This window comes from Aethalodelphis obliquidens, unplaced genomic scaffold (genome assembly GCF_003676395.1).
Source record: "Aethalodelphis obliquidens isolate GAN/ISIS:26980383/991018 unplaced genomic scaffold, ASM367639v1 scaffold5, whole genome shotgun sequence".
Taxonomy (NCBI): Eukaryota; Metazoa; Chordata; class Mammalia; order Artiodactyla; family Delphinidae; genus Aethalodelphis; species Aethalodelphis obliquidens.
Window position 1 is genome coordinate 64187583 of NW_020837949.1, and position 24260 is coordinate 64211842.

At 36.0% G+C, this 24260-nt stretch overlaps 1 protein-coding gene across 1 annotated transcript in view; it reads right to left on the reverse strand.

The window, feature by feature from the left end:
* THSD7A (thrombospondin type 1 domain containing 7A) overlaps positions 1-20655 on the reverse strand; it is a 100516-nt gene extending 79861 nt beyond the window's left edge. Inside the window, exons 1-3 of the mRNA XM_027102791.1 lie at positions 20448-20655; positions 9702-9936; positions 4878-4993 (exon numbers count right to left, since the gene is read on the reverse strand). Of these exons, the coding sequence (XP_026958592.1) occupies positions 4878-4993; positions 9702-9936; positions 20448-20655 (559 nt within the window). The remainder of the gene's footprint in view (positions 1-4877; positions 4994-9701; positions 9937-20447) is intronic.
* Positions 20656-24260: the final 3605 nt, after the last annotated feature.

Below are 24260 nucleotides of genomic sequence, written 5' to 3' on the forward strand. Positions count from 1 at the left end.
ACAAAAGTCCAGGACCAGATGGCTTCACAGGTGAATTCTATCAAACATTTAGAGAAGAGCTAACACCCATCCTTCTCAAACTCTTCCAAAAAATTGCAGAGGAAGGAACACTCCCAAACTCATTCTATGAGGCCACCATCACCCTGATACAAAAAACAGACAAAGATACTACAAAAAAAGAAAATTACAGACCAATATCACTGATGAATATAGATGCAAAAATCCTCAACAAAATACTAGGAAACAGAATCCAACAGCACATTAAAAGGATCATACACCATGATCAAGTGGAATTTATCCCAGGGATGCAAGGATTCTTCAATATATGCAAATCAATCAATGTGATACACCATATTAACAAATTGAAGAATAAAAACCATATGACCATCTTAGTAGATGCAGAAAAAGCTTTTGACAAAATTCAACACCCATTTATGATAAAAACTCTCCAGAAAGTGGGCATAGAGGGAACCTACCTCAATACAATAAGGGCCATATACAATAAACCCACAGCAAACATCATTCTCAATGGTGAAAAACTGAAAGCATTTCCTCTAAGATCAGGAAAAAGACAAGGATATCCACTCTCACCACTATTATTCAATATAGTTTTGGAAGTCCTAGCCAAGGCAATCAGAGAAGAAAAAGAAATAAAAGGAATACAAATTGGAAAAGAAGTAAAACTGTTACTGTTTGCAGATGACATGATACTATACATAGAGAATCCTAAAGATGCCACCAATAAACTACTAGAGCTAATCAATGAATTTGGTAAAGTTGCAGGATACAAAATTAATGCACAGAAATCTTTTGCATTCCTATACACTAATGATGAAAAATGTAAAAGAGAAATTAAGGAAACACTCCCATTTATCACTGCAACAAAAAGAATAAAATACCTAGGAATAAACCTACCTAGGGAGACAAAAGACCTGTATGCAGAAAACTATAAGACACTGATGGAAGAAATTAAAGATGATACAGATGGAGACATATACTATATTCTTAGATTGGAAGAATCAATATTGTGAAAATGAGTATACTACCCAAAGCAATCTACAGATTCAATGCTATCCCTATCAAATTACCAATGGCATTTTTTACATAACTAGAACAAAAAATCTTAAAATTTGTATGGAGACACAAAAGACCCCGAATAGCCAAGCAGTCTTGAGGGAAAAAAAACAGAGCTGGAGGAATCAGACTGCCTGACCTCAGACTATACTACAAAGCTACCGTAATCAAGAGAGTATGGTACTGGCACAAAAAACAGAGATATAGATCAATGGAACACGATAGAAAGTCCAGAGATAAACCCCCGCACCTGTGGTCAACTAATCTATGACAAAAGAGGCAAGTATATGCAATGGAGAAAAGACAGCCTCTTTAATAATTGGTGCTTGGAAAACTGAACAGCTACATGTAAAAGAATGAAATTAGAACACTCCCTAACACCACACAGAAAAATAAACTCAAACTGGATTAGAGACCGAAATGTAAGACTGGACACTATAAAACTCTTAGAGGAAAACATAGGAAGAACACTCTTTGACATAAATCACAGCAAGATCTTTTTTGATCCACCTCCTAGAGTAATGGAAATAAATAACAAAAATAAACAAATGGGACCTACTGAAACTTAAAAGCTTTTGCAAAGCACAGGAAACTACAAACAAGACAAAAAGACAACCCTCAGAATGGGAAAAAATATTTGTAAATGAATCAACAGATAAAGGATTAATCTCCAAAATATATAAACAGCTCATGCAGCTCATTATTAAAAAAACAAACAACCCAATCCAAAAATGGGCAGAAGACCTAAATAGACATTTCTCCAAAGATGCACAGATGGCCAAGAAGCTCATGAAAAGCTGTTCAACATCACTAATATTAGAGAAATGCAAATCAAAACTACAAGGAGGTATCACCTCACACCAATTAGAATGGGCATCATCAGAAAACCTACACATAACAAATGCTGGAGTGGGTGTGGAGAAAAGGGAACCCTCTTGCTCTCTTGGTGGGAATATAAATTGGTACAGCCACTATGGAGAACAGTATGGAGGTTCCTTAAAACACTAAAAATAGAATTACCATATGACCCAGCAATGCCACTACTGGGCATATACCCAGAGAAAACCATAATCCAAAAAGACACATGCAGCCCAATGTTCATTGCAGCACTATTTACAATAGCCAGGTCATGGAAGCAACCTAAATGCCCACTGACAGACGAATGAATAAAGAAGTTGTGGTACATATATACAGTGGAATATTACTTGGCCATAAAAAGGAACGAAATTGGATCATTTGTAGAGACGTGGATGAATCTAGAGACTGTCATACAGAGTGAAATAAGGCAGAAAGAGAAAAACAAATATATATTAACGCATATATGTGGAACCTAGAAAAATGGTACAGATGAACCAGTTTGCAGGGCAGAAACTGAGACACAGATGTAGAGAACAAATGTACAGACACCAAGCGGGGAAAGCGGTGGGGGTGGTGGTGGTGGTGGTGGTGTGATGAATTGGGAGATTGGGGTTGACATATATACACTAATATTTATAAAATGCATAACTAATAAGAACCTGTTGTATAAAAAAATAAAACAAAATTTAAAAAAAATTAATTTTCAATGATAGGTTTTTTTTAAATGAGTAAGTTATATCTATTATTCTTCCCTTTCCAGACATATATAATACATAATAAGATAAATTCTTAGACTACTAAATTGGTTCTTAATTCCTGGACATATTCCAATATCTCAAATTAGTTTCAAATTAGTTTGGGATATTCCAATATTCCAAAATATCTTATTTCTAATGAAATGAGACAATTTTACCTGATTTCTCATTTTGAGGAGTGTCTATCCTAGAATCAATTTAATGAAACCTTTTCTAGTTTATTATTTTATTTTATTTTATTTTCTTGAAATGCTTTAGACCAAAACAACAGTTATTTTGAAATATTTTACTCAAAATAAGGAAATGCCCAATATAAAAAAAAGGCAAATTTTTTTCTACTTTCAAAAATTTTACTTACAAATGTTAAATTTGTGTGAGATTATTAATCATGTCATTATAAATGTAACTGCCTATGTTTTGGAATTATTAGTAAATGGGCTGTCTCATACCAATAGAAAACATCAAGTATAAAACATCCAGCATAAAATTTTCAAGCACATAAATTCCATGTAATAAATAAGCTTTTTCATTGTAGCAATGAATAGACAACAATTATCACAGAAATACTACCCTATGAGAAATACTAACCTACAGTCCTACTGCTGATTATGACCAAACTAAAGGATATCAGATATTATTTAGTTTTTAAGAAAGTAAGGGGATAAAAGAAGAAAATCTGGATAAAATTGTCAATGACATTGCTTTATCAATAAGATTAATGCCATTAACATTTTTAAAGAGTTAATGCTAACTCTTTTTGTCCCAAAAGCTTTTAAAATGCCTTAAAAGACTTTTCAAATCAACATTTTCTATTCTTGCGCACTATGTGGTTTAATTTATTTGCTATTTCAAGGGTATTTAAAACAGAAAAAGCATGAAAAGGAACTCATGTTTCAACTATATAAAATAATCACACTGTAAAAACTATCCATTATTAAGTTTATAATCTCATGTAATATCTTCAGGATTTAAAAAAATTCTGGTGATTTAAAACAGTGGTTAAACTAGAAGTTGATTCTTTTTTTTAAACTTTTATTTATTTATTTATATTTTGGGGGGCTGCGTTGGGTTTTCGTTGCTGCGCACTGGCTTTCTCTAGTTGCGGTGAGCGGGCGCTGCTCTTTGTTACCATGCATAGGCTTCTCATTGTGGTGGCTTCTCCTGTTGCGGAGCACGGGCTTCAGTAGTTGTGGCACTCGGGCTCAGTAGTTGTGGCTCACGGGCTCTAGAGCACAGGCTCAGTAGTTTTGGCACACGGGCTTAGTTGCTCCGCGGCATGTGGGATCTTCTTGGACCAGGGATCAAACCCATGTCCCCTGCATTGGCAGGCAGATTCTTAACCACTGCGCCACCAGGGAAGCCCTAGAAGTTGATTCTTAAATTGAGTCTCTCTAGTGAGAATCAAGAAGCATAAGTAAAAGCATAAAAGGAACTGAAGAAAAACTGTCTCTATTTGTCGGGAGAGTAAAATAAAAAATAGGAAACAGTGTCATTTGTGACACTGAGAGACAATGTGATCACTTACTGCATAAGTCACCTGGAGAATGCTCACATCTTTCTCAGCAGCAATGAGAAAGGACCCTATCCTGGAGGGTAAAGAATTAACAAAGTATCTGCCATGATATTAAAGGGTCTTTGTCTGTGAGTAATGAAAGCAAAAACAAACCAAACTGGGAACAAATCCTCGTCTTGTAGATGCCTCATGTCATGTTAAGTGTTGGCAGAGGTACAATATGATCATTTTTCTCTTTCCTTTATTCCCATCCTTTGGGTCATATAATTGAAACTGTACTGAATCTGGTCCCATGGCTATTTCTTGCCACTAAGTAGGTTGAGAGCCATGAGTACTGAGAAGATCACTCTATATTCTTTTTGAAATACATAAGGCCACTATACATTCTTCTAGAATCAATGTTAAAGGAAACATTATTAATAAAGTTTAGAATCCTTTCACCTTGATCTATAGTATAAAGTTATTTAAGTCAGTTTTGGCATAAAACTTATTTGTTTGGTACTCTAAAAGCTGTATTATTTTCTAGAAGGAAGCCAAAATTTTATGGCATTCATGCCAAACCAGGATTACACAGCCAGCCCCATGTAAGAATAAAAACATTGCTCAACCAAAGGAATTTGGAGGTCCCAGTGAGAGGGTTCCTAGGTGAACCTCCTTCAAAACTCTGCAGATAATACCTTCTTTACATGAGGAAGGGCATGATGTCCAGTCACTGTATGGCGTCACGATACAGTCCTTCCTACAAGGAAGCAGACAGGGCTTCACTGTTTCAGGTCGAAGGCTTTCAGGACACCTGGGAAAAGCAAAGGGAAACTACTAGACCTCTACAGTAATCCAGAAAACCAGGTAATTTAGTATCTTTAGAATTTTTATTGCTGAAATTGCTAAACAGGCATCAATCTGTATTATTTAACTTAACCTCTAGGATCCTTTCTGCTTTTGACAAGGGCTATAAAACCAAAATAATTATTCCAAACTGAAACTCAATAAAGTTTCTCAAGACAGGACGTGTAAATTTAATTATAGTAATTGTGCTATGTAAAAGAAAATATAATAGTTCTATTTTATCCATTTATAACAATCTCTCCATTAATAAATCTGTATTTTGCAACATGCTTTATAAGAAATTTATGGAAGTTCAAATTACCAATTTAAGGACCCAAGGCTACATCTTTGTATAACTAAATAAGCTTATTGCCAATTATAATCTTCCAGGTTATTCTGCACTTTATTTTTACAAAATATGTTTAGCACCAAATAAATTTATAATGGAGTATATTCTATACATAGTATATGCTCAAAAACCAATATTGTATTTACAGCTAAGTATTTCATAATAAATAAGTAAAAAAAATAATAAAAGTGTATAGCTCATTAAGATAAACAATTTTTGCTTTATTCCTGGTTTCATTCACTGTCTCTACTCTTATCTTTTCTTCCATTTTATTCCTAGTTTTAAATTATTGGATTTTAAATATTTTTATAAATTACAATATTTTTAGAACAAAAAGAGTGAATATAAATAAAACAAAAATAGCCAATAAGTAATTTAAAGAAAAATAAAACACTGTTCTTGACATAGAGTAAAATTATTTAAAAAAAATACACCAAAAATATATTATTAGGAAAACAAGAGAAAAATAATGACAAAACACTGAAATGTCTTACACTATATAAGGTTTTCACTTCCTAAAAGATAATTTTAGGAAGCTGATATATGAGTTTTAAATATACTGTTTTGTTTATTGTATACTTATTACATGGTTTTCAAATTTTCCAATTCTTCTCTGCATCTTCACAATCTGATTCTACTATCATTAGTGGTCAAATGTTGGTCAGGAACACTAGAAGAAGATGTACATTATGACAACAAAATATAATAACATAATTCATGTAACTAAAAGTACTTAATGTTCTGATTCCTAAGAAATTCTCTTTTGAGGTCATATCAATCTCTGACAAGTAAGCTAAGAGGCAGTGAAGAAATAAACCAAACAATCAGTATAACTGTTGCTGGAATAATTTGGCAAATTAGTGAAAAATGGGATTTAAAAATACTCCCCATAGAAGAAGCCAAATTTTTTGTTAAGTCAAGATAAACTCTTTCAACAAGTAAGTTAATCAGGTTTTCAGAACTGAACTATGAGTGAAAAAACCAACATCATTCATTTCCTTCTCATAATTTCTTTACAGTGCTTTGCTGACACTTCATTTTTGATATATCTATAATTTTTTTATCTACATATCCTATCTCATCCAGAAGTATTATGTTCTATTCAGCTATACAGATACATGCCTTTCTCTCTCATTCTGTAACATCAGGGTTTATTTGAAAGTGGATTTTTAAAAAATATATTAGATTCAACATTTCAAAAAGAAATTATCTCCCTGGTTTATGTTGAGTATAGGCTTGGATTTTCCTAATTGCTATGCCTACTCAAGGTCATGGACAGCAAAGAAATTTAGATGAGAATCATAGAAGGCAACGTTTTTTTACAATTGAGTTTATAAATCACTACAATTATAACTTAACCTACATGCTTAACCAGGAAATATTATATGGCAAAACCCACATATAATCCTGTTAATTCTTTTGAAACTATGGAATTATTGATTAGTAATTATTATTGGAAGCACTCCTCCTCAATGAGGCAGTTTTATAACTTTAACAGTGGGAGAGCATTACTCAATTACATGCTCTTCAAATTTTAGCCCTCAATAAATCAACGGAATTTACGTTATCATTGACAACCTCTAAAATTCTGTTTTATATGGTTTAGAAATTTCCTTAGCAAGATACTTGGTTAACTGTGGAGAAAAAAATTACTAAAAACAAAGCCATTAAATGAACACACAAAGATAAATTATACAGCCTAGATTACATCCAGTAAAATGAATTCAGACTTCCTTTGGTGAGGCAATTGGTTCAGTCAACATGCTTCTTTTCTCCTTTGTACTGTTTGTATTTAGTGTCTGTGGTTTAAATCAAGGAATTGATTTTCCCCCAAATCTTATTCAAGGTCAAATTAAACAGATGTGATAGGAGTTGAAGTTTGTTACTCGGAGGATAGATAAGATCAATAACATTGATTTTACCATCGCACAGTAATCTGTTTTATTAAGAAGAGTTTAAAACAAGGTTTCTATTTGCATTTTTGTTTCAAATGCCTAGTACTGAAAAGCAGTCATTGAATTTAACCTAGTATTTAGGCATAAGGGTAGTAACATTTTCTTTTGAATTCACAGTATTTGCTTAATTTTTTAGAACTTTAAGGGCAAAGTAAACCCATTTGATCTAACAAATCTATACTTGTATCCAGGTCATTGAATAAAGGCTGCAAGGGTAAAGCACATTTTTAATGGATTATTGTGGTGGTCTGACATGGGGCTTCAGGATACCCTTTCTACTCAATGATTTAATAACATTAATCCACCAGGCTTTTCCACACATAGGCTTATGCATATGTACATCCACTGCTCAGAAATATATTTTGTAGTTTGCATAAGTGAGGAAAATACCAACAGCAACATCTAAAAAGTGATTAACTGCAAAACAGGAACAGAGTGAGCTTACCCATAGAAGCTCAGCACAACAACCCTCCAATCTGTACCAGGACAAGTTGGTCAGGTTATAACCCTCTACAGTGAATATTTCTACCTCTCTGCTTGTCCCAGAAAGACCCACAATTCTCCAGCACTTGGGACTTCCGCTTCTGTTGTTGCTGCTATTGAATTTTAATACACTGTACGTTAACATCCTTTGTTAGATTCATTACAACTTTAGCATTATTTCTATTAAAATATTGGTTTGGGGCTACCTATTAAGCATGTGGAATTGTTTTTCAGTGTATTCAAGTCTTTTTGCATGTATTTTCTAATATATTTCTTAATTTCAAAGTACATAAACAAATAAAGTATGGGACAAAATACTGCTAATGTCCAGAACCCTGGCCATTAGTAAAAAAACAACTCATAATGGGATTCTTATTTATCCCCTGGAGTTTGTCATATGTCAGTTACATTATTATCCTTTCCCTGAAACACTAAGAACTATCTCAAATTTTTAAGAGAAAATACAATTTCTAAGGTTTATTGAGTGCTTACATTACTACAATTTCTTTTCATTAAATCCTTTCAAAAATTTTTGAAAACTGAAGCCAGAATCTGTTAAGTAGTATGCTTAAGATCACACATGATACCTAAGCACTTAGCCAAGTATTTGGAAATTATGAGGCCATTTTTATATCAATGCAAACTGATGGGTTTTACTTTCCATGTTTCACATGGCTAAGATGATTTGAATTTTAAAAGATTTATGCTGTCTATATCTCAAAAGGTAAAGAGTTCCTTTTTCCTCTTGGCATATATATATATATATATATATTTTTTTTTTTTTTTAAATAAGTTTATTTATTTATTTATTTTTGGCTGTGTTGGGTCTTCCTTGCTGCATGCGGGCTTTCTCTAGTTGCGGAGAGTGGGGACTACTCTTCGCTGGGGTGCGTGGGCTTCTCACTGCGGTGGCTTCTCTTGTTGCAGAGCACGGGCTCTAGGCTTGTGGGCTTTAGTAGCTGCAGCATGCGGGCTCAGTAGTTTTGGCTCGCGGGCTCTAGAGCGCAGGCTCAGTAGTTGCGGTGCACAGACTTAGTTGCTCCGCGGCATGTGGGATCTTCCTGGGCCAGGGCTCGAACCCGTGTCCCCGGCAGTAGCAGGAGGATACTTAACCACTGTACCACCAGGGAAGTCCTTGGCATATATTTTTATAACTGATTAACTTTGTCTAAGAAAGAATTAGCCCAGTTATGCTATGACATGTTTTTGTTTATATTTCTCACAAGGCACATACAATATGCCAATTCTCTAGTTCTTTGCCCTCCCCTCTAGCAAATTGTTTGCCTTGTTGTTACGCTACTGGTAACTACAGTAAGAAACTGATGGTTTTTCTGCTTATTATAACACTCATCCTATCCTAAGGCTCTCTCTTGGGAATAAATGGCTTATTCATTTAACCATTAAAAGATGTAATAATTTGGCCTCAGTATTTTTGATATAGTACTTTCTAGGGGAAATGAAAGGCAGAGCATAGAAGGCTATTGCCCAATTAAACTAGATCGGCAGCCTCCATAGCCTACGGATATAAAGGAGGTCATGGATGACCTCCACTGCTAGGACTTCATATACTGTCATTATTGATCAGCCAGACCAAAAGCAAGCAGTTCTTTCATTGCTTCACTAGCTCAATAAAAGCAGAAACTGCTATTGTAACACTGAAAGTAGATACCACATAGAAAGATTTCTAGAGAATTTATGGATCCCAGGTACAAGGCTCTCAAGCTGTTACAACTTTATCAGTGGCTGCATTCAAAACCAAGAAGTCTTACTCTTGAGGCCAGGTATGTATGATAAGAATCAAATGCTTCCTTTCATGAAGCAAGTAAAGCCTAAGCCAATCCCTGCATGGCTGGCCACAGAATTTACTGTTGTCATTCTAAAGCCCTTACTTTTTGGGTCCCACTTGGCCAACATTGACCCGCACACAGATGACTTTTCTTGTCTGCATGCCAACAGAGCAAGAGGCCTCCCCGTTCCAAGTTGTAGTTGTGTTGAAGGATGAAACTGAGGTGTCCTCGATGCACTGGCCCCAGGGACCAGTTTGCCAGTGGTACACAGTACAGGGATGCTCGTTACAGCTGCGCACCTCTTGCAAAGCACTGCTATTTGGACACTGAGCTCCACCTATAAAAATGGACAACATTAGCAGATTAGATATGGTGGCAACAGGAACCTTACCATTCTCTGTTCCTTGTAATTAACAATAACAATGATACCTGCCACTTAGCACATGTGACCAGCGTACTGCTAGGAAGGCAAATTGCATAGTAAACTTATCTCATTTGGCATGGTCTGGCTTAAAATTTAAACTATGTGGTATATATGATATTTGGTTTGGGGCACTCAGGAGGACCTCAAAGAGAGAGGCCATTATTCACTAGAGAAGATAAAACTGAGGAACAAATAAAGCCTATGTAATTGCTAACCAGGGGAAACATGGGCATTGAGACTCTGTGGATGGAGAAAACCCAGTGTGTTTTCAAATGCTATCCCTCAAAATGAAAGCCTTAATTACAGGTTTCAAAGTGCTGATTATTTCAATGAATTAGGATTTAGGGTGATTAGAAACAGGGGTTTTAAAATCAACTGATGCCTTCTGACTTTCCATAGCATTATTGGAGAAGCCATGTAGTAATGATAATATCATATTTCTTCAAATCTAAGATGTGACTGACTGTGGGATAGACCATCATTTTAGGTGTCCCAAAGAAAGAGAAATGGCTCCAAATTAAACTACAATACTTTTTATCAACTCTAATTTTTACTGTATGCTTACTGAAATTGCTTTGTATGACCTACTGACATAATTTAAAAAAATATAACCCTTTTACATACTTTAAAAGGGACAGTATTCCTAAAACTTCTTTACATTCAGAATCCAAATATTTCAAGTAGCTTTTAGACTCACACTCATCAAAGTTTGTGTTCTCCTACACTATCATCTCCGTGGCATCAAACGTGTTCATGATGCAGGATTTCTTCAAGAGTGTTCCCCTGTTGTCTCCAGCGTTTTCTTCCAGGATACTGGTACCTATTTCTAAGTTCTGATGCTGTTGCATTTTTTTTTTTTATTTTTATTTTTTTTTTTGCGGTACGTGGGCCTCTCACTGTTGTGGCCTCTCCCGTTGCGGAGCACAGGCTCCAGACGCGCAGGCTCAGCGGCCATGGCTCACGGGCCCAGCCGCTCCGCGGCATGTGGGATCTTCCCGGACCAGGGCACGAGCCCGCGTCCCCTGCATCGGCAGGCGGACTCTCAACCACTGCGCCACCAGGGAAGCCCTTGCTGTTGCATTTTTAATCATACCAGAAGATGTCTATGAATGAGAGGTTTAAGCAAGCAACTGAGGAACGGTTTACTTTCCTTCCTCAAATGGCCCTTAGCTGTTTTTGTTTCTTTGTTTTTGGCAGAAATATCATGAGGTTGCTATTGCTCCCAGGAATAACAATGAAATTCACATGTACTAGCAATGAAAACTGTGTTATAACTGCTGCTTGGCCACAGTGATTTTAAAATGCATCCATTGTGGATAAAGAAGATGTGGTACATATATACAATGGAATATTACTCAGTCACAAAAAGAACAAAATAATGCCATTTGCGGCAACATGGATGGACCTAAAGATTATCATACGTGTGAAGTAAGTCAGACATAGAAAGACAAATATCATATGATATTGCTTACATGTGGAATCTAAAAAAAAAGCATACAAATGAACTTATTTACAAAACAGAAATAGAGTTATGGATGTAGGAAATAAACATGGTTAGCAGGGGGTAAGGGGGGGAGGGATAAATTGGGAGATTGGGATTGACATATACACACTACTATATATAAAATACATAATAAGAACCTGTTGTATAGCACAGGGAACTCTACTCAATACTCTTTAATGGCCTATATGGGAAAAGCATGTATAAAAAAATAAGAATGGATATATGTATATGTATAACTGATTCACTTTGCTGTACACCTGAAACCCAACACTGTAAATCAACTATACTCCAAAAAAAATTTAAAAAAGATACATCCATTGTAAGATGTAGTAATTACAGAGATGATGAAGGGTAAAACAGATGTGTCCTTTAATCAACAGAATATGGTGTGGAGTTGTCAATATGGAACTTTTTTATGTGCTAGCCCCATTATAAGTACTTTGTAGATGGGACCTCATTTAATATCCACAGCTGCTGTACAAGGTAAAAACTATAAAGTGGATGAGCCCATACAGATTAAAGGACGCGGCCACAGTAACAGGAATTTAGGAAGTTTCTTAACACTATGCTATTTATAATGTCAACTATGAAAATAAAAAGCTTTATATTGTTAAAAGCAGAGTATTGGAGGAATTTATTGCTTACTTTATTAACAATTTGATCTAGTCAAACTTATGTAGTCTCTGGATTTCATCTTAAGAACAGAAAATAACTGGTTGTTCATGTGGAATGGCAGAAACCTTGGGTGTTCATCACACATATTTGTAATAGTAAGTGGAGGAAATATTGAACATAATTAAGAGGTGGGTTTTAGATATTAGGAAAGCAAGTCTAAAGAAGTTAAAAAAAATAAGAAAAAGTGATTCAATAGCTAGTGACCCTATTATGGAAGATGGCCTCTAAAGCTTGAGATTTGGGTAAAAGTCATAAAAAAAACACACCCTGAGCTGATCTTTAGGTGTCATTTCATTTGTGAGTAAGGACATCCCGCTATTCAGCATATAAATCAGTAGGCAGTTTACGTGAGAATTTAACTGCAATTTCTAATCACTTATGCAGTGTTGAACATGGGATCAACGTGCGAATAACCTGCATTAAACAGCATTTCATTGCTGTCCCCTGCTTCATGAAGGTGAAAACATCTGTCACAGTTCATATCCTATCTTCCATCACTGGAAGCAATAAGTTTAGGATTTGAATAGGAACGACTCCTAAACCTGCTAATTGGATTGGGGAGAAATAAATGAGCACTCTTTATTACCCATTTCCCTGAGGCTCTAGATTTGTCCAGCCTTATTTCTCAGGAAAACACAGGCTAATTGTAGACATTTTACATAACCATTTTAACCATACCTTCATATTAATGGTGAAATTATCCTTCTTCAACAAAATAATGTGTGTCTTTACTTAGCCCATTTTCACTTTGAGTATACGTATGCTATTTAAATTGTGATTTTAAAACTCTGAATTCTTTTTGACATTGGAATTCACTGCTTGGCTTTGAAAAAAATAAGAACTTCTACAACATCAGCATAAGGTGTCCAGGAGCTACAAGATAACTGTTTAAGTTTACAGACATAAAGACTATCTATTTTCTTGCCCCAATCCACGTTAAAGCCACATCAGCAGTTTGGGGCTGATGTTAAGATACTTGCACAGATAAGCCCCAATGTGGTCTTAATTATAATAACAATGTGGCAATCTGGAAAGCATGGCTTGGAGTAATCAGTCACTGCAGCACGGTCGTGTTGTTTGGGGAATCATTTTATGGTTGAAAAATTGATAGATACAATACTGAATTTACTTATTATTTATAGGAAGATCTAATTCCAGACATCTGGGAATATTCCCATTTCTGTAGTACTGGGGAGATTATAAAATGTCACCTGTGACAAAATTAGTGATAAGCATATTTTTTAAAAAATCCTTATACATAAAAACATACGCTTCATACTAATGTGACTATTTAGATTTTCTATCATTCCAGTAAAAAGAAAGACTTTATAATACTTTGATGAAATCCTGCTATATAAATAAACTTTCATGTCCATAGAAAAATACCAACTATTATGTGAAACTTCTCTCTTAGGAATTAAAAAGTGACTTTTCCTCCCCACATCAAGATCATTAAAAGCTTGATTAGGAAACATTTAACAGAACTATGGTGTTACTGGGTCTGGCATTGAAGTCCTTACAATTTAGACGGCCAATTGAAAAAAAAAATAACCTTTTCAAAACATTAATTAGAAACCTATGTACTGACTGCAATATGCAATGGTTACCTGCGCTTCAAGGGATAACTAGAGGGGCTGGAAATAATTCTTGCGTAATAGGGGGATAAGTTGAGCAAAAAAATGAGTATAATTCTAGGTAGAATATAATAATTATGTTAAAAGAGGTATTTTGTATAATTGGGATTCAAAAGTGTAAGATTACATTAGTTTGGGGGTAGTAAAAATGACTCAGGTTATTGAGATAAGGCATTGATATGAGTTTTGAAGGAGTAGTAGTTTAATAAGCAGAGTTCTGGGCAGGGAGAGAAGGAAGGGAGGATTTTATTTAAGCAGAAGAAAAAATAAATAAAAGCAAAGGTACTCAGGCAGGCATGACCCTGGGAATTAGTAACACTGATGCAGTCGATTGGAGTAGACAGTCCACACAGGGAAGTAACTGGCAATAAGGAAGTGGACGGGGCTCAGGCTAAGAAGAGGCAGTTACAGTGTACAATGAATTACAGTTTTAAGATACTTGTAACTTTGCCTGCTACTGCAGCCCTAATTACATTGATAGCAGAACACTGTGGATGAAAAGAACATTGGCAATGGCATGATTTCAGGGAATGTAATTGGAAGAGTGTTAGCCATAGAGAACCTCAAGAGACTCTGCTGCAGCCCCTACCCCTTCCACTTGTTTCCCCTTGTAGTAAAAGGTAGAAGACGTCCCAGGGTGGAGTCTGCATAAATCCTGCCTGGTGGTCCTGTAGGAACAGACTGAAGCAGAACTCCTTTTTCAAAGTCAGTAGTAGGAAGATGAGGAAGTGGCAGTATTTGCTTAGAAGTCAGAGTTATGTGTGTATAGACACATAAAATAGATCCTGGGTTCTTCAAATTCCTCTAGGAAATATAAATACTCCCTGATTCTTAGAATTAATATCATTTAACTATAAAAACTAAGCAAGATAAAATAGAAATATTCCTCTCCCCAATGTTTTATACTGCAAAATATAATTTTTGAAGATACTAATTATTTGAGAAAAATTTTGGTCTAATTTTATTCAATTGTCTCCATTCTCTGCATGTACAAAGCAGGTGTAAAGACACACTAACATTTTGCTGAAGTTATAATATCAGTTCATTCTGAACTTTACAAAAATAAATATTCTCTCATTTCTTGCTTTGTAAGGGTAATTGAATCTATAATGAGAACTAACAGAAGTTACTGCTATACTCAGTGGGAAACATTTTGAAAATCATTTTTCCTTTTTAAACCAAGTGTGTTAAGAATCTGTAACACAAGTTAAAAAATGGAGAAGGCCATAAACCTAACATCAGTTTAAAATTTTTCATTAAAATTCAACTTACTACTATTTATATTAAAAACATGCCAGACTTAAATGTTAAAAGACGGCATCCTTTTAGAACTCCTGAAATAATTCTGAAGTAGCTCTTGGAATCCATCCTGTAGTTTTACAAAATACAGGGAAGATTTTTACCTCAAAGTATCAAACAAATCAAAAAGCAAATTACTAATCTTATTTAACTAAAAGTCAACGCTTTGGAAGTAAGATACAAACACATACACACACAATTTTATTTTTTAAGTTGAAAAGAAATATTTTTACTTTCTCCAGTATATTATCTATCTCCAGTTGCTATCATTTGTGATTTGGTTTCCAAATGACAATATTTCAATAAGAGGCATTTTATGACATTTTTGTGTACTGCCGGTACACAAAATAATAGGTTACATAAAGTTACTCAAGATGCTATGAAAAGCAATTGTATTCAAATTGTTTTCATTCTATTATTTTTTGTTTAACTTTGAACCAACCTCAATACTATAGGAAAATTAAAAGTATTATCAATAGTTCTTCCCTTGGATCACTTGGAAGAAGTTATTGAAATGATACCCTATTACCCTAAAAACTTCAATGTGTATTTCCTGCAGTCAAGGGCATTTTCCTACACATAAGCACATTCAATATTTAAGATCAGGAAATTAACACTGATACATTATTTCCATCTAATCCTCAGACCCATTCAAGCTTGCCAACTATCCCAAAATATTCTTTATAGCAAAAGGACCTAGTTCAGAATCAAGTGTTGCATTTAGATGTTACGACTTGTTAGTCTCCTTTGATCTTCCTCAGTCTTTCCTTAATTTTCATAATTTAGACACTTCTGAAGTTTAAGGGCCAGTTATTTTGTACAATGTCTTTCAGCTAGGGTTTGTCAGATCTTTCCTCATGATTAGATTCTACAATATGTATCTGTGACAGAGATGTTACAGATGTGATGTCATGTTCTCATTGCACCACACCAGGAACACAGGCTTTGCATGTTCCCCATTACTGACGATGTAAACTTTGATCACTGGATTAAGGTGGTGTCTGTCAAACTTCTTCATTTAGGAGGATACTTAAGATTGTAAATATAATGTTCTTCATCAGACTTTCAATTAATACATTTATTTATATCAAATATGGTTTCATGGTTTCCTCTCTTATTTAAAGAGTTATAACCAGCTGTTACCATTATTTTGGCATTCACATTGTTCCTGTATGTGGCCAGTGGGAGACCCTTCAAGCTAGCTTCTGTGACCTTTTGACATATTCTCCTCTTCCTTCCTTTCTGGCACAAGATCCTCCAGGCACATCTTGTACTTTTCCTATCTCAGCCTTAGAATCAGCTATTTCTCCAAAAAGCCCTGGTTCCTTTCATTGGAGAACGGCATTACACACCAAGATCTGAGTGCTGAATGCACATATTCTATTGTGGTCCTGCTGCTCTCATGTCATTTCAGTGGACAGAGCTAATACATGTATACATCCATAATATGAATATATATCATACTTATGTTTGTATTTTATTTCTATGCCTAGATTTATAAATTGGACACCATGAATTCACACTGATAACTTCAAGTTCCAATATAATACAATAGGGTTTATCCTAGTTTTCTTTTTTTTTTTTGGGTACGCGGGCCTCTCACTGCTGTGGCCTCTCCCGTTGCGGAGCACAGGCTCCGGACACGCGCAGGCTCAGCGGCCATGGATCACGGGCCCAGCCGCTCCGCGGCATGTGGGATCTTCCCAGACCGGGGCACGAACCCATGACCCCTGCATCGGCAGGCGGACTCTCAACCACTGCACCACCAGGGGAGCCCTAGTTCTCTTTCTTAACATACTTATAACTCCCTTCTCTAGCAATAAGAAACCCAACTCCTATTATGTTTAATACATGTACCTATTTGGTCACTGCCCCACCCCAGATTATTCCAATCTCTCACTGCCATCTTCATTGCTGTACCCATAGGATATCTTCATCACTGTGCCCATATTCTGACACCCTGCATTCGGCCACCCCACATTACTGAAACCCTCCTCATCCCTGCTTGGCTCCAACACCCCACACTGGGCTGGCCGCTTCAACGCTGGGATTCTCTCTTCACCCTGCTCGTGCTCTGGCATCCTGTCTTGGGTAGCTGCTTTCACCCTCTTATATAATCCATGGTCCTCCCCACCCCGACCCCTTTAGACTTCTCAGTGTCTCTGACACTTCATGCCAGGCCATCCTTTTCCTACTGGGGATGCTCATCTCACTCAGCCTGGGCTCTGACAACCCACCCTGGACCACTGCAGACCCCCCACCTGCTGGCACAGATGCTCAACTGCTTGGTTCCACTTAATGATTTTGCATATACAATTGTTCAGGAAGAGAGATACAGAGCCTAGAAAGGAAGGGAAGGAAAGCAAAAAGAAAGTATAACATGAGGAAAAGGAAGTGCTATTCTACTATTCTATCATTCTTTTAATAGGAACAAAGAAATAATAAGTCATAACATTTTAACAGTGGAGAGCTTATCTACTGCACTGGGGCCACATGGAATAATCCTCTATCTCACTCACACACACACACACATATATATGGAAATAGATATACATATAGACATAGAGGTAGACACACACATGCATACAGACATACAAAAAAAAAGACAGGTAAACCAGGGGTAAGACCAGTAGCCAGCACTCCTCTCTTTCTAGCACACAGTAGGACTATATTTCCCCTGCCCCGCTTAAAATTAGGTTCAACTTCAAGTCATGATTATATGATTTGCTTTGATAGTGAAATGTCAGTGGAAATGACACAAATCACTTCTGGATGAAAGAATTTAATTGCTGATGCTTTTAAATCAGCAGATAGACTCCCCAGCTAACTTCTTCCTCCAGCATGAGGATTGTGAGGTAGGCCTTCATATGCAGGTGCAATGCTGAGACATTTCATGTAGGACAGACTGCCTTGGAGAGTCACCTGTCACTGCAGCAAAATTCCCAAGAGGGAAAAATAATTGTTTTTTTTTAAAGTTACTGAACTTATGGGCTGTTACTGCAGTACAACTTAATGTTTCCTTATTAATACAAAGACGTTATATTACTGAGATAAATAAAAGTACAAATGTATAGGTTGCAGCATTTATTTTGTAAATCCAGATAAATACATTTTTCCTGTAAGTTATTTCATGAGAAAGTTGTATAATTTCATGTCTTACGTTTACTCAATATATAATTTTATTAAGGTGATCTTTTCCCTTAAGGTTATCACATTAATTTTTCTGATCCACAGATAATCCACAGATAATTAAGAACATTTATGACATGTACAAAATACTAATTCTTGGGGAATAATAGAAATACCTGCTTTTGTGTAGAATTATAAAGGGTTAGCTAATTGGCAGGGAAACATATTTTAAAACTTCCTGCAAATGCAGTTCCTAAATCATTTAGAAAATAGCTCAGAATTAAAAAAGGCTTAGTTTGAAGAAAAGAAAATGTGTTTCAGTGTCCAGCAAATAATAGGTATTATATCGTTTTTGAAAGATAAATTCTTCATTAAATATTTCACATAATTATACCAGTTTTTGTAGCTGTTATTAACAGAGACAAATAGCAGCAGATTCCTCATTGCCAGAGTTTCCTCTACAGTTTCCATTTAAAAGTATGTTTTGAATTCATGCCTTTATGATTAACTATATACACATCTGTAATTTTCCAGCACGGGCTGCTTATGATGCAGCTATTAGCCTTCATTAAAAATTATCGAAGTCCCACACTTTCAAACTAAGTGGATGATACATACCAAACAACAATCATAAATTTTTGCCTTTAAAGCATTCTATGACCTTTCAGTGTGAAGCATCATGTCTATAGAAATAATGATCTGGTGAGTTCTGCAAACATGGCAAAATCTCAGCCATGTGACTCATAGGGCGAAAAGTCACTTATTACTAGTCACACAGCAAGTGTCTGCAGAGTATAATGGATTTATAGGAAGCAGGGTGACCACAGATCTAATTTTAATGAAGCCCAAGACATGATCTGAGCTGATAGAGTGTGAAGTCTGAATATAATCTATACAAGGTTAGAGTTATTGTTTGACAACATAAGGAATATAATTTTGTCTCTAAAAGGTTCTATTTTTCTATTAGGTTCCACAGATACATTTTTCTCTTGGTAGCAAATGATTAAAATTATATTGAGGTGACAAGAAAAAGTTTTTGGACACTTTAAAGAAAATTCTAAATTTTCTCATAGGTTGACTATTTTAAATATGTTAAATTTTCTCCTATGTCTTAAGTCCAAGGTAGTTGTATTTTTGCATAGAATCACATACACAGATAGCAAGTTTGATTAAGTAAGAATACTAGCAGATTTCTATCACTAAAATGCTTCATAAACAGAAAAATGAAATAGGCAATATGAAAACTCCTCCAAAATTGATTACTTGGAGGTATACATAAAGAAACATGTGCTTACTACAAATAGAAATCATTATTTACTAGTGTTAAATGTGAATGGAGAAGTGTCATTCAGCCTGATAACATTTAAATAACGTACGCCTATATTCTTGAGACAGAACATGCCTTAATGTGACAGAACTTGACTTATTTCTACGTTTTCCTTACTCCTGTGTTATTTTCCAGAATGACAAGATTAAATATGACATTATATCACCCAGTCACACAGAGGCCAAATTAGCATCTGGATACAAGCTTGAAAGACAATTACCAAGAGCCTTGTATTACTCGACAATAAAGCTTGAACAACTGAACTATGAATATATGAAAAACCTGTGCTTTATTCACCCAATAGGGTGAAATGATTTAGGAGCAAAGTATTTTAAAAATGAACACAGTCTACATTCTGGATCTCAGAGCCTATGCTCAGGAACCTGAATGCTAGAAAATCCATGTAATTTTTAGTCAAGCAACAGTCATGCTGGTGATTATTTAAAATAAAGCTTACTATTTATGAGAAGGTAGAATACGATTTCATGGGGAAAACTGACTACTGAAATAGAGAAAAAACAATGAAACCTGACATTTGCAATGTGGAGAGTCATTTTCAAATTTTTTTCACAGGTTTAACACTTTGAAGTAGAAAGAACTTGAATTATTAGGAGGGAGAAAAGGCAAAGTGAGTTCACTTTCCAAAGTCTTTTTTTATTAAAGATCTATCTTGAAGGTTAATTTGGGGGAACAGGAGCAAGCTGCCCAATATGTCAACAGATATTAAATCTCCTTGGATTGCTGGATTTCTGGAAGTTGATTTTTGTAGAACATCCATCGTATCCAGGCTACACAAAGAAAATGCACACCAACTTCTGGAAGAAACCTAAGTCCCTTCTGAACCTGGTGACCTTACCTTCCTCTCCTGCATAGGCCAGGATGGACCGTGCTCGTATCTGTTTCCCTTCTGTGGTTTTCCCCGAGCAGGTGTGGGAGCAGGACGACCATGCAGACCACGTGCTGAGCACACAGTCCTTGGGGCACGGGGCATCGCAGGCAACAGGGATGGGGAAGATGGCGTCTCTGCACAGCTGTCTGTCAACTTCTTCTCCTGGGAAAGACATCATCACCAATAGTCTATCATTTTTAAATAATGTAAAATGAGCAACTGAAACCAGGTGGGCACCAACATAAACTAGGTTACTTCCCTCTTGTTCTTGGTTAAAAGCAAAACCAAAAGAGTCACGGCATACTATAGCCAAATGTTAAAAAATTACCAGGAATGAATAGATAGACACATAGATAAGACAGATAGATCGATCAATTGATTCCTAAATGAGGCTTCTTTATTATCAGTGTTTGGGTGTGTAGATCAAGCACATTGTTACAAGTTTTTTATGCTGTGATACCTGCCCAGGAAGTGATTTTTATACTTATATTATTAATCTTTGCAATAAAGAGCATCAAAGAAATATGTCCATCCCCCTTTATTTCATTATTGCAGATGAGCCATCATTCACAAATAATGAGTCCATCCATAGCATGTACCATTGGTTTTCCTGAACCAACTCATATTCTCTTATTTGCAAACTCTCTTGTGTCTCCCAGAGAATTTATTTTTGTACAGTTGGCAACCTTTTTCTTTCATTAAAAAACTAGTCCGGGGCTTCCCTGGTGGTGCAGTGGTTGAGAGTCCGCCTGCCGATGCAGGGGACACGGGTTCGTGCCCCGGTCCGGGAAGATCCCACATGCCATGGAGCAGCTGTGCCCGTGAGCCATGGCCGCTGAGCCTGGGCGTCCGGAGCCTGTGCTCCACAATGGGAGAGGCCACAACAGTGAGAGACCCGTGTACCACAAAAAAACAAAAAAACAAAAACAAAAAAAACTAGTCCGTTAGTTGGAAATAGCCAGGAAACATAAATAATAGGATGGTAGTATAAAACCACTGGCTACAGTGATCCCATTGGGAAAGGGGCAAAAAACAACAAGGTAAGCTAATGGCAGAAGTAAGACTGTGTCACTCCAGTGCTTAAAACTCTTCAGTACTTTCCTACTGCTCTTAAGATGAAGGCCAGATTTCTCAAAAGTTTATGAGACCTCAAATGATGTGGCTCTTGTTTTCTTTTCTAGCTTCATCTCAGTCCACTCTTTCTGTTACTCACAGAGATCTAGAGACCGGCACTCATCTAGCGTTTGAGTAAATGAAAGGATATATACAAAAGGTCAGTGAGGAAGAAAATATTGTTGCTGTTAATAAATGCCAAAGAAAACTAGAAGAATTACAAATAAATGACCACAATACAGTATGAAAACGTCTGAACTCTGTGGCTTAGCTGTTAAGTACAGGTGCTAATGAGGTCAATGGAACAGAGTAAAACAATATACAAACAGGCAAAATTAATCTGCTGTTTTGCCACAGAATATATCCATAATTCAGAACGGGTGTGTCAGAAATGTGTGACTTGAGGCATTAGGCATTCAGATGAGAAAGGGTGACGAATCATGCCCTTCTTCATTGCTATAAGCCAACAACTCAAAGCTGTTTGTCACTGATGGAGGGTTAGGAGCATCTTTTGAATGGACAGTCCTTTATTCATGTATTTGAAAAACAAAGACAGAAAATCAGAAGTCAATTGGAAATGCTCTAACATTAATCGCTACTAGTTTGTAGGGCCTTAAATCATTAGGCAAAATCAGAAGTCAATTGGAATGCGTGTTAGTAGCCACTATTTTGCAAGCCTTTAAATTGTTAGGCTTGCTCACTAGTAAGTAAGACTCACTAAAATGACTGTTGGGTCATCATTATATTATTCATTCTTCTTTAGTTACTCTGATCTGTAAGAAGATCTCCTTTAATTCTGCTTTTACTGGCTTTAGAGTTTGGCTTACATCCCAATAAATGGTATGATATAGATTGTATGGTAGATACAATATAAAAATCATTATACTCCAAAACATGTAATATTCTACAATTTACATAATGACTCTTGTGTGTACTAGACTTTTTTCTTAGTGCAAAGAGGGGCTTGCATATGTCTTATTTCCTTTGTTGCTATCTTTTATTGTTCTATCTACTCTCGTTCACTTTCATTTCCAATATTCTGTGAAAAGTAAGGCAAGTTTGGGGCATATAGTCAACCAGGAATTATAGTTTTCTGTTTTCTATAATAGTTACTTAATCATTTCTATTCAGAAAAATTTAACTCATCCTGCAACATTAGAGGAGAGTGTGCTACCTGTGTGCAATTACATTAATTTGCATGACATAAATAATACATTCCTGTTTCTTGTAGTGTAAACCTAAGGGATGTACAATTTTAACCTTTCTTGCTTTTTGAGTTAGTCTTTTTTTTTTCCCCCAACCTGTGTCTCACACCTTATGTTAGATCTTTTTCACTTACCTTTTTCTGCTTAATCAGGTGTACTTTCCTGTAAGTTAATTCCTTCTAGAGTCTACCTTAACCCTCTGTGGAGCTGTTAAGAACCACTTTGGATCCAACCTCCAAGGTTTCAGCATTTACTTCACTTTCCTCCCTGGCAGTCCCCCCCTCTACACACATCCCCCCCACCACGGTCCCACAACTTGGTCAGGTGTGACCTTGCCCCTGTTTGCCCCTCTAATCGCTCCTGATTGCCCATCACGGTCTTGCATCTAAATAATGGCATTATGCCCTAGACACAGTGACTTTTTTTCCTTTCCTCCTACAGACCAATCTCACTGTTGCCTTTGCATTCTCTCTTCCTTTTTCATGAAACTTTCATATCTTCACACAGCAGACTGCTTCTCAACATTCAGGTTTCAGTTCAATTGTCTCCTTGCTAGAGGAGCCTTAACTGACCATACACAATCTCACAGTAAATTCATTTTATTTTCGTGATAGTTTTAACCACCACTAGAAACTATTTTAATTAATTGTTTACATGTTTATTATCTGATCCTACTACTAGAGTACAAGCTCAATAAGGGCATGTTTCTTATCTGTCTTGTTCATTATTTTATACTTAGAACCTAAAACACTGCCTGGCACCTAGTAGACACTAGATAATCTACTATGTGAATAAATGAATTAAGTTTAAGCTGTCGTTCTTGGAAACAGAATGTTGGACTAGACAAATATGGATTTAAGTACAGTATTTCTTAAAATACCATGCATTCAAGTGGTCTAGGACTTTGCTAAAGTGTATTCAGTGGACAGGCAGCACATGCATCATCTGGAGTTTGCTAGAAATACAGTCTCTCAGATCCCACCCATAAATCATAACTTGTATTTTAAAAAGATCCCTGGGTGATCTGTATACAGGTAAAATTTGAAAAGCATTGCTCTAAGATTTTTTTGCCTTTATTCTCTTGTGGTTTGATTAGAACTGAATTGCCTCTTGAAAGCGCAGCTATATAAAATGAATTCATCTGGATTTCCTACCTAACATCATTCACTTCTCTGTGGGACTTCCCTTTATACTTCTCTTTATACCTGGGTGAAAACATTCATTTAATGAATAGTTACTGATTGCTCATCTTTGGTCAGGCACCATGCTATGAATATTATATACATCATCTCAGCTAATTGTGCCAACAGCCTTCTTTTTTTTGAGGTATAATTGACATATAACATTAGTTTTAGGTGTACGACATAATGATTCAATATTTGTAAATGATCACCACAATAAGTCTAATTAACATTTGTCCCTGTACATAGTTACCATTTTTCCTTGTGATGAAGATTTTTAA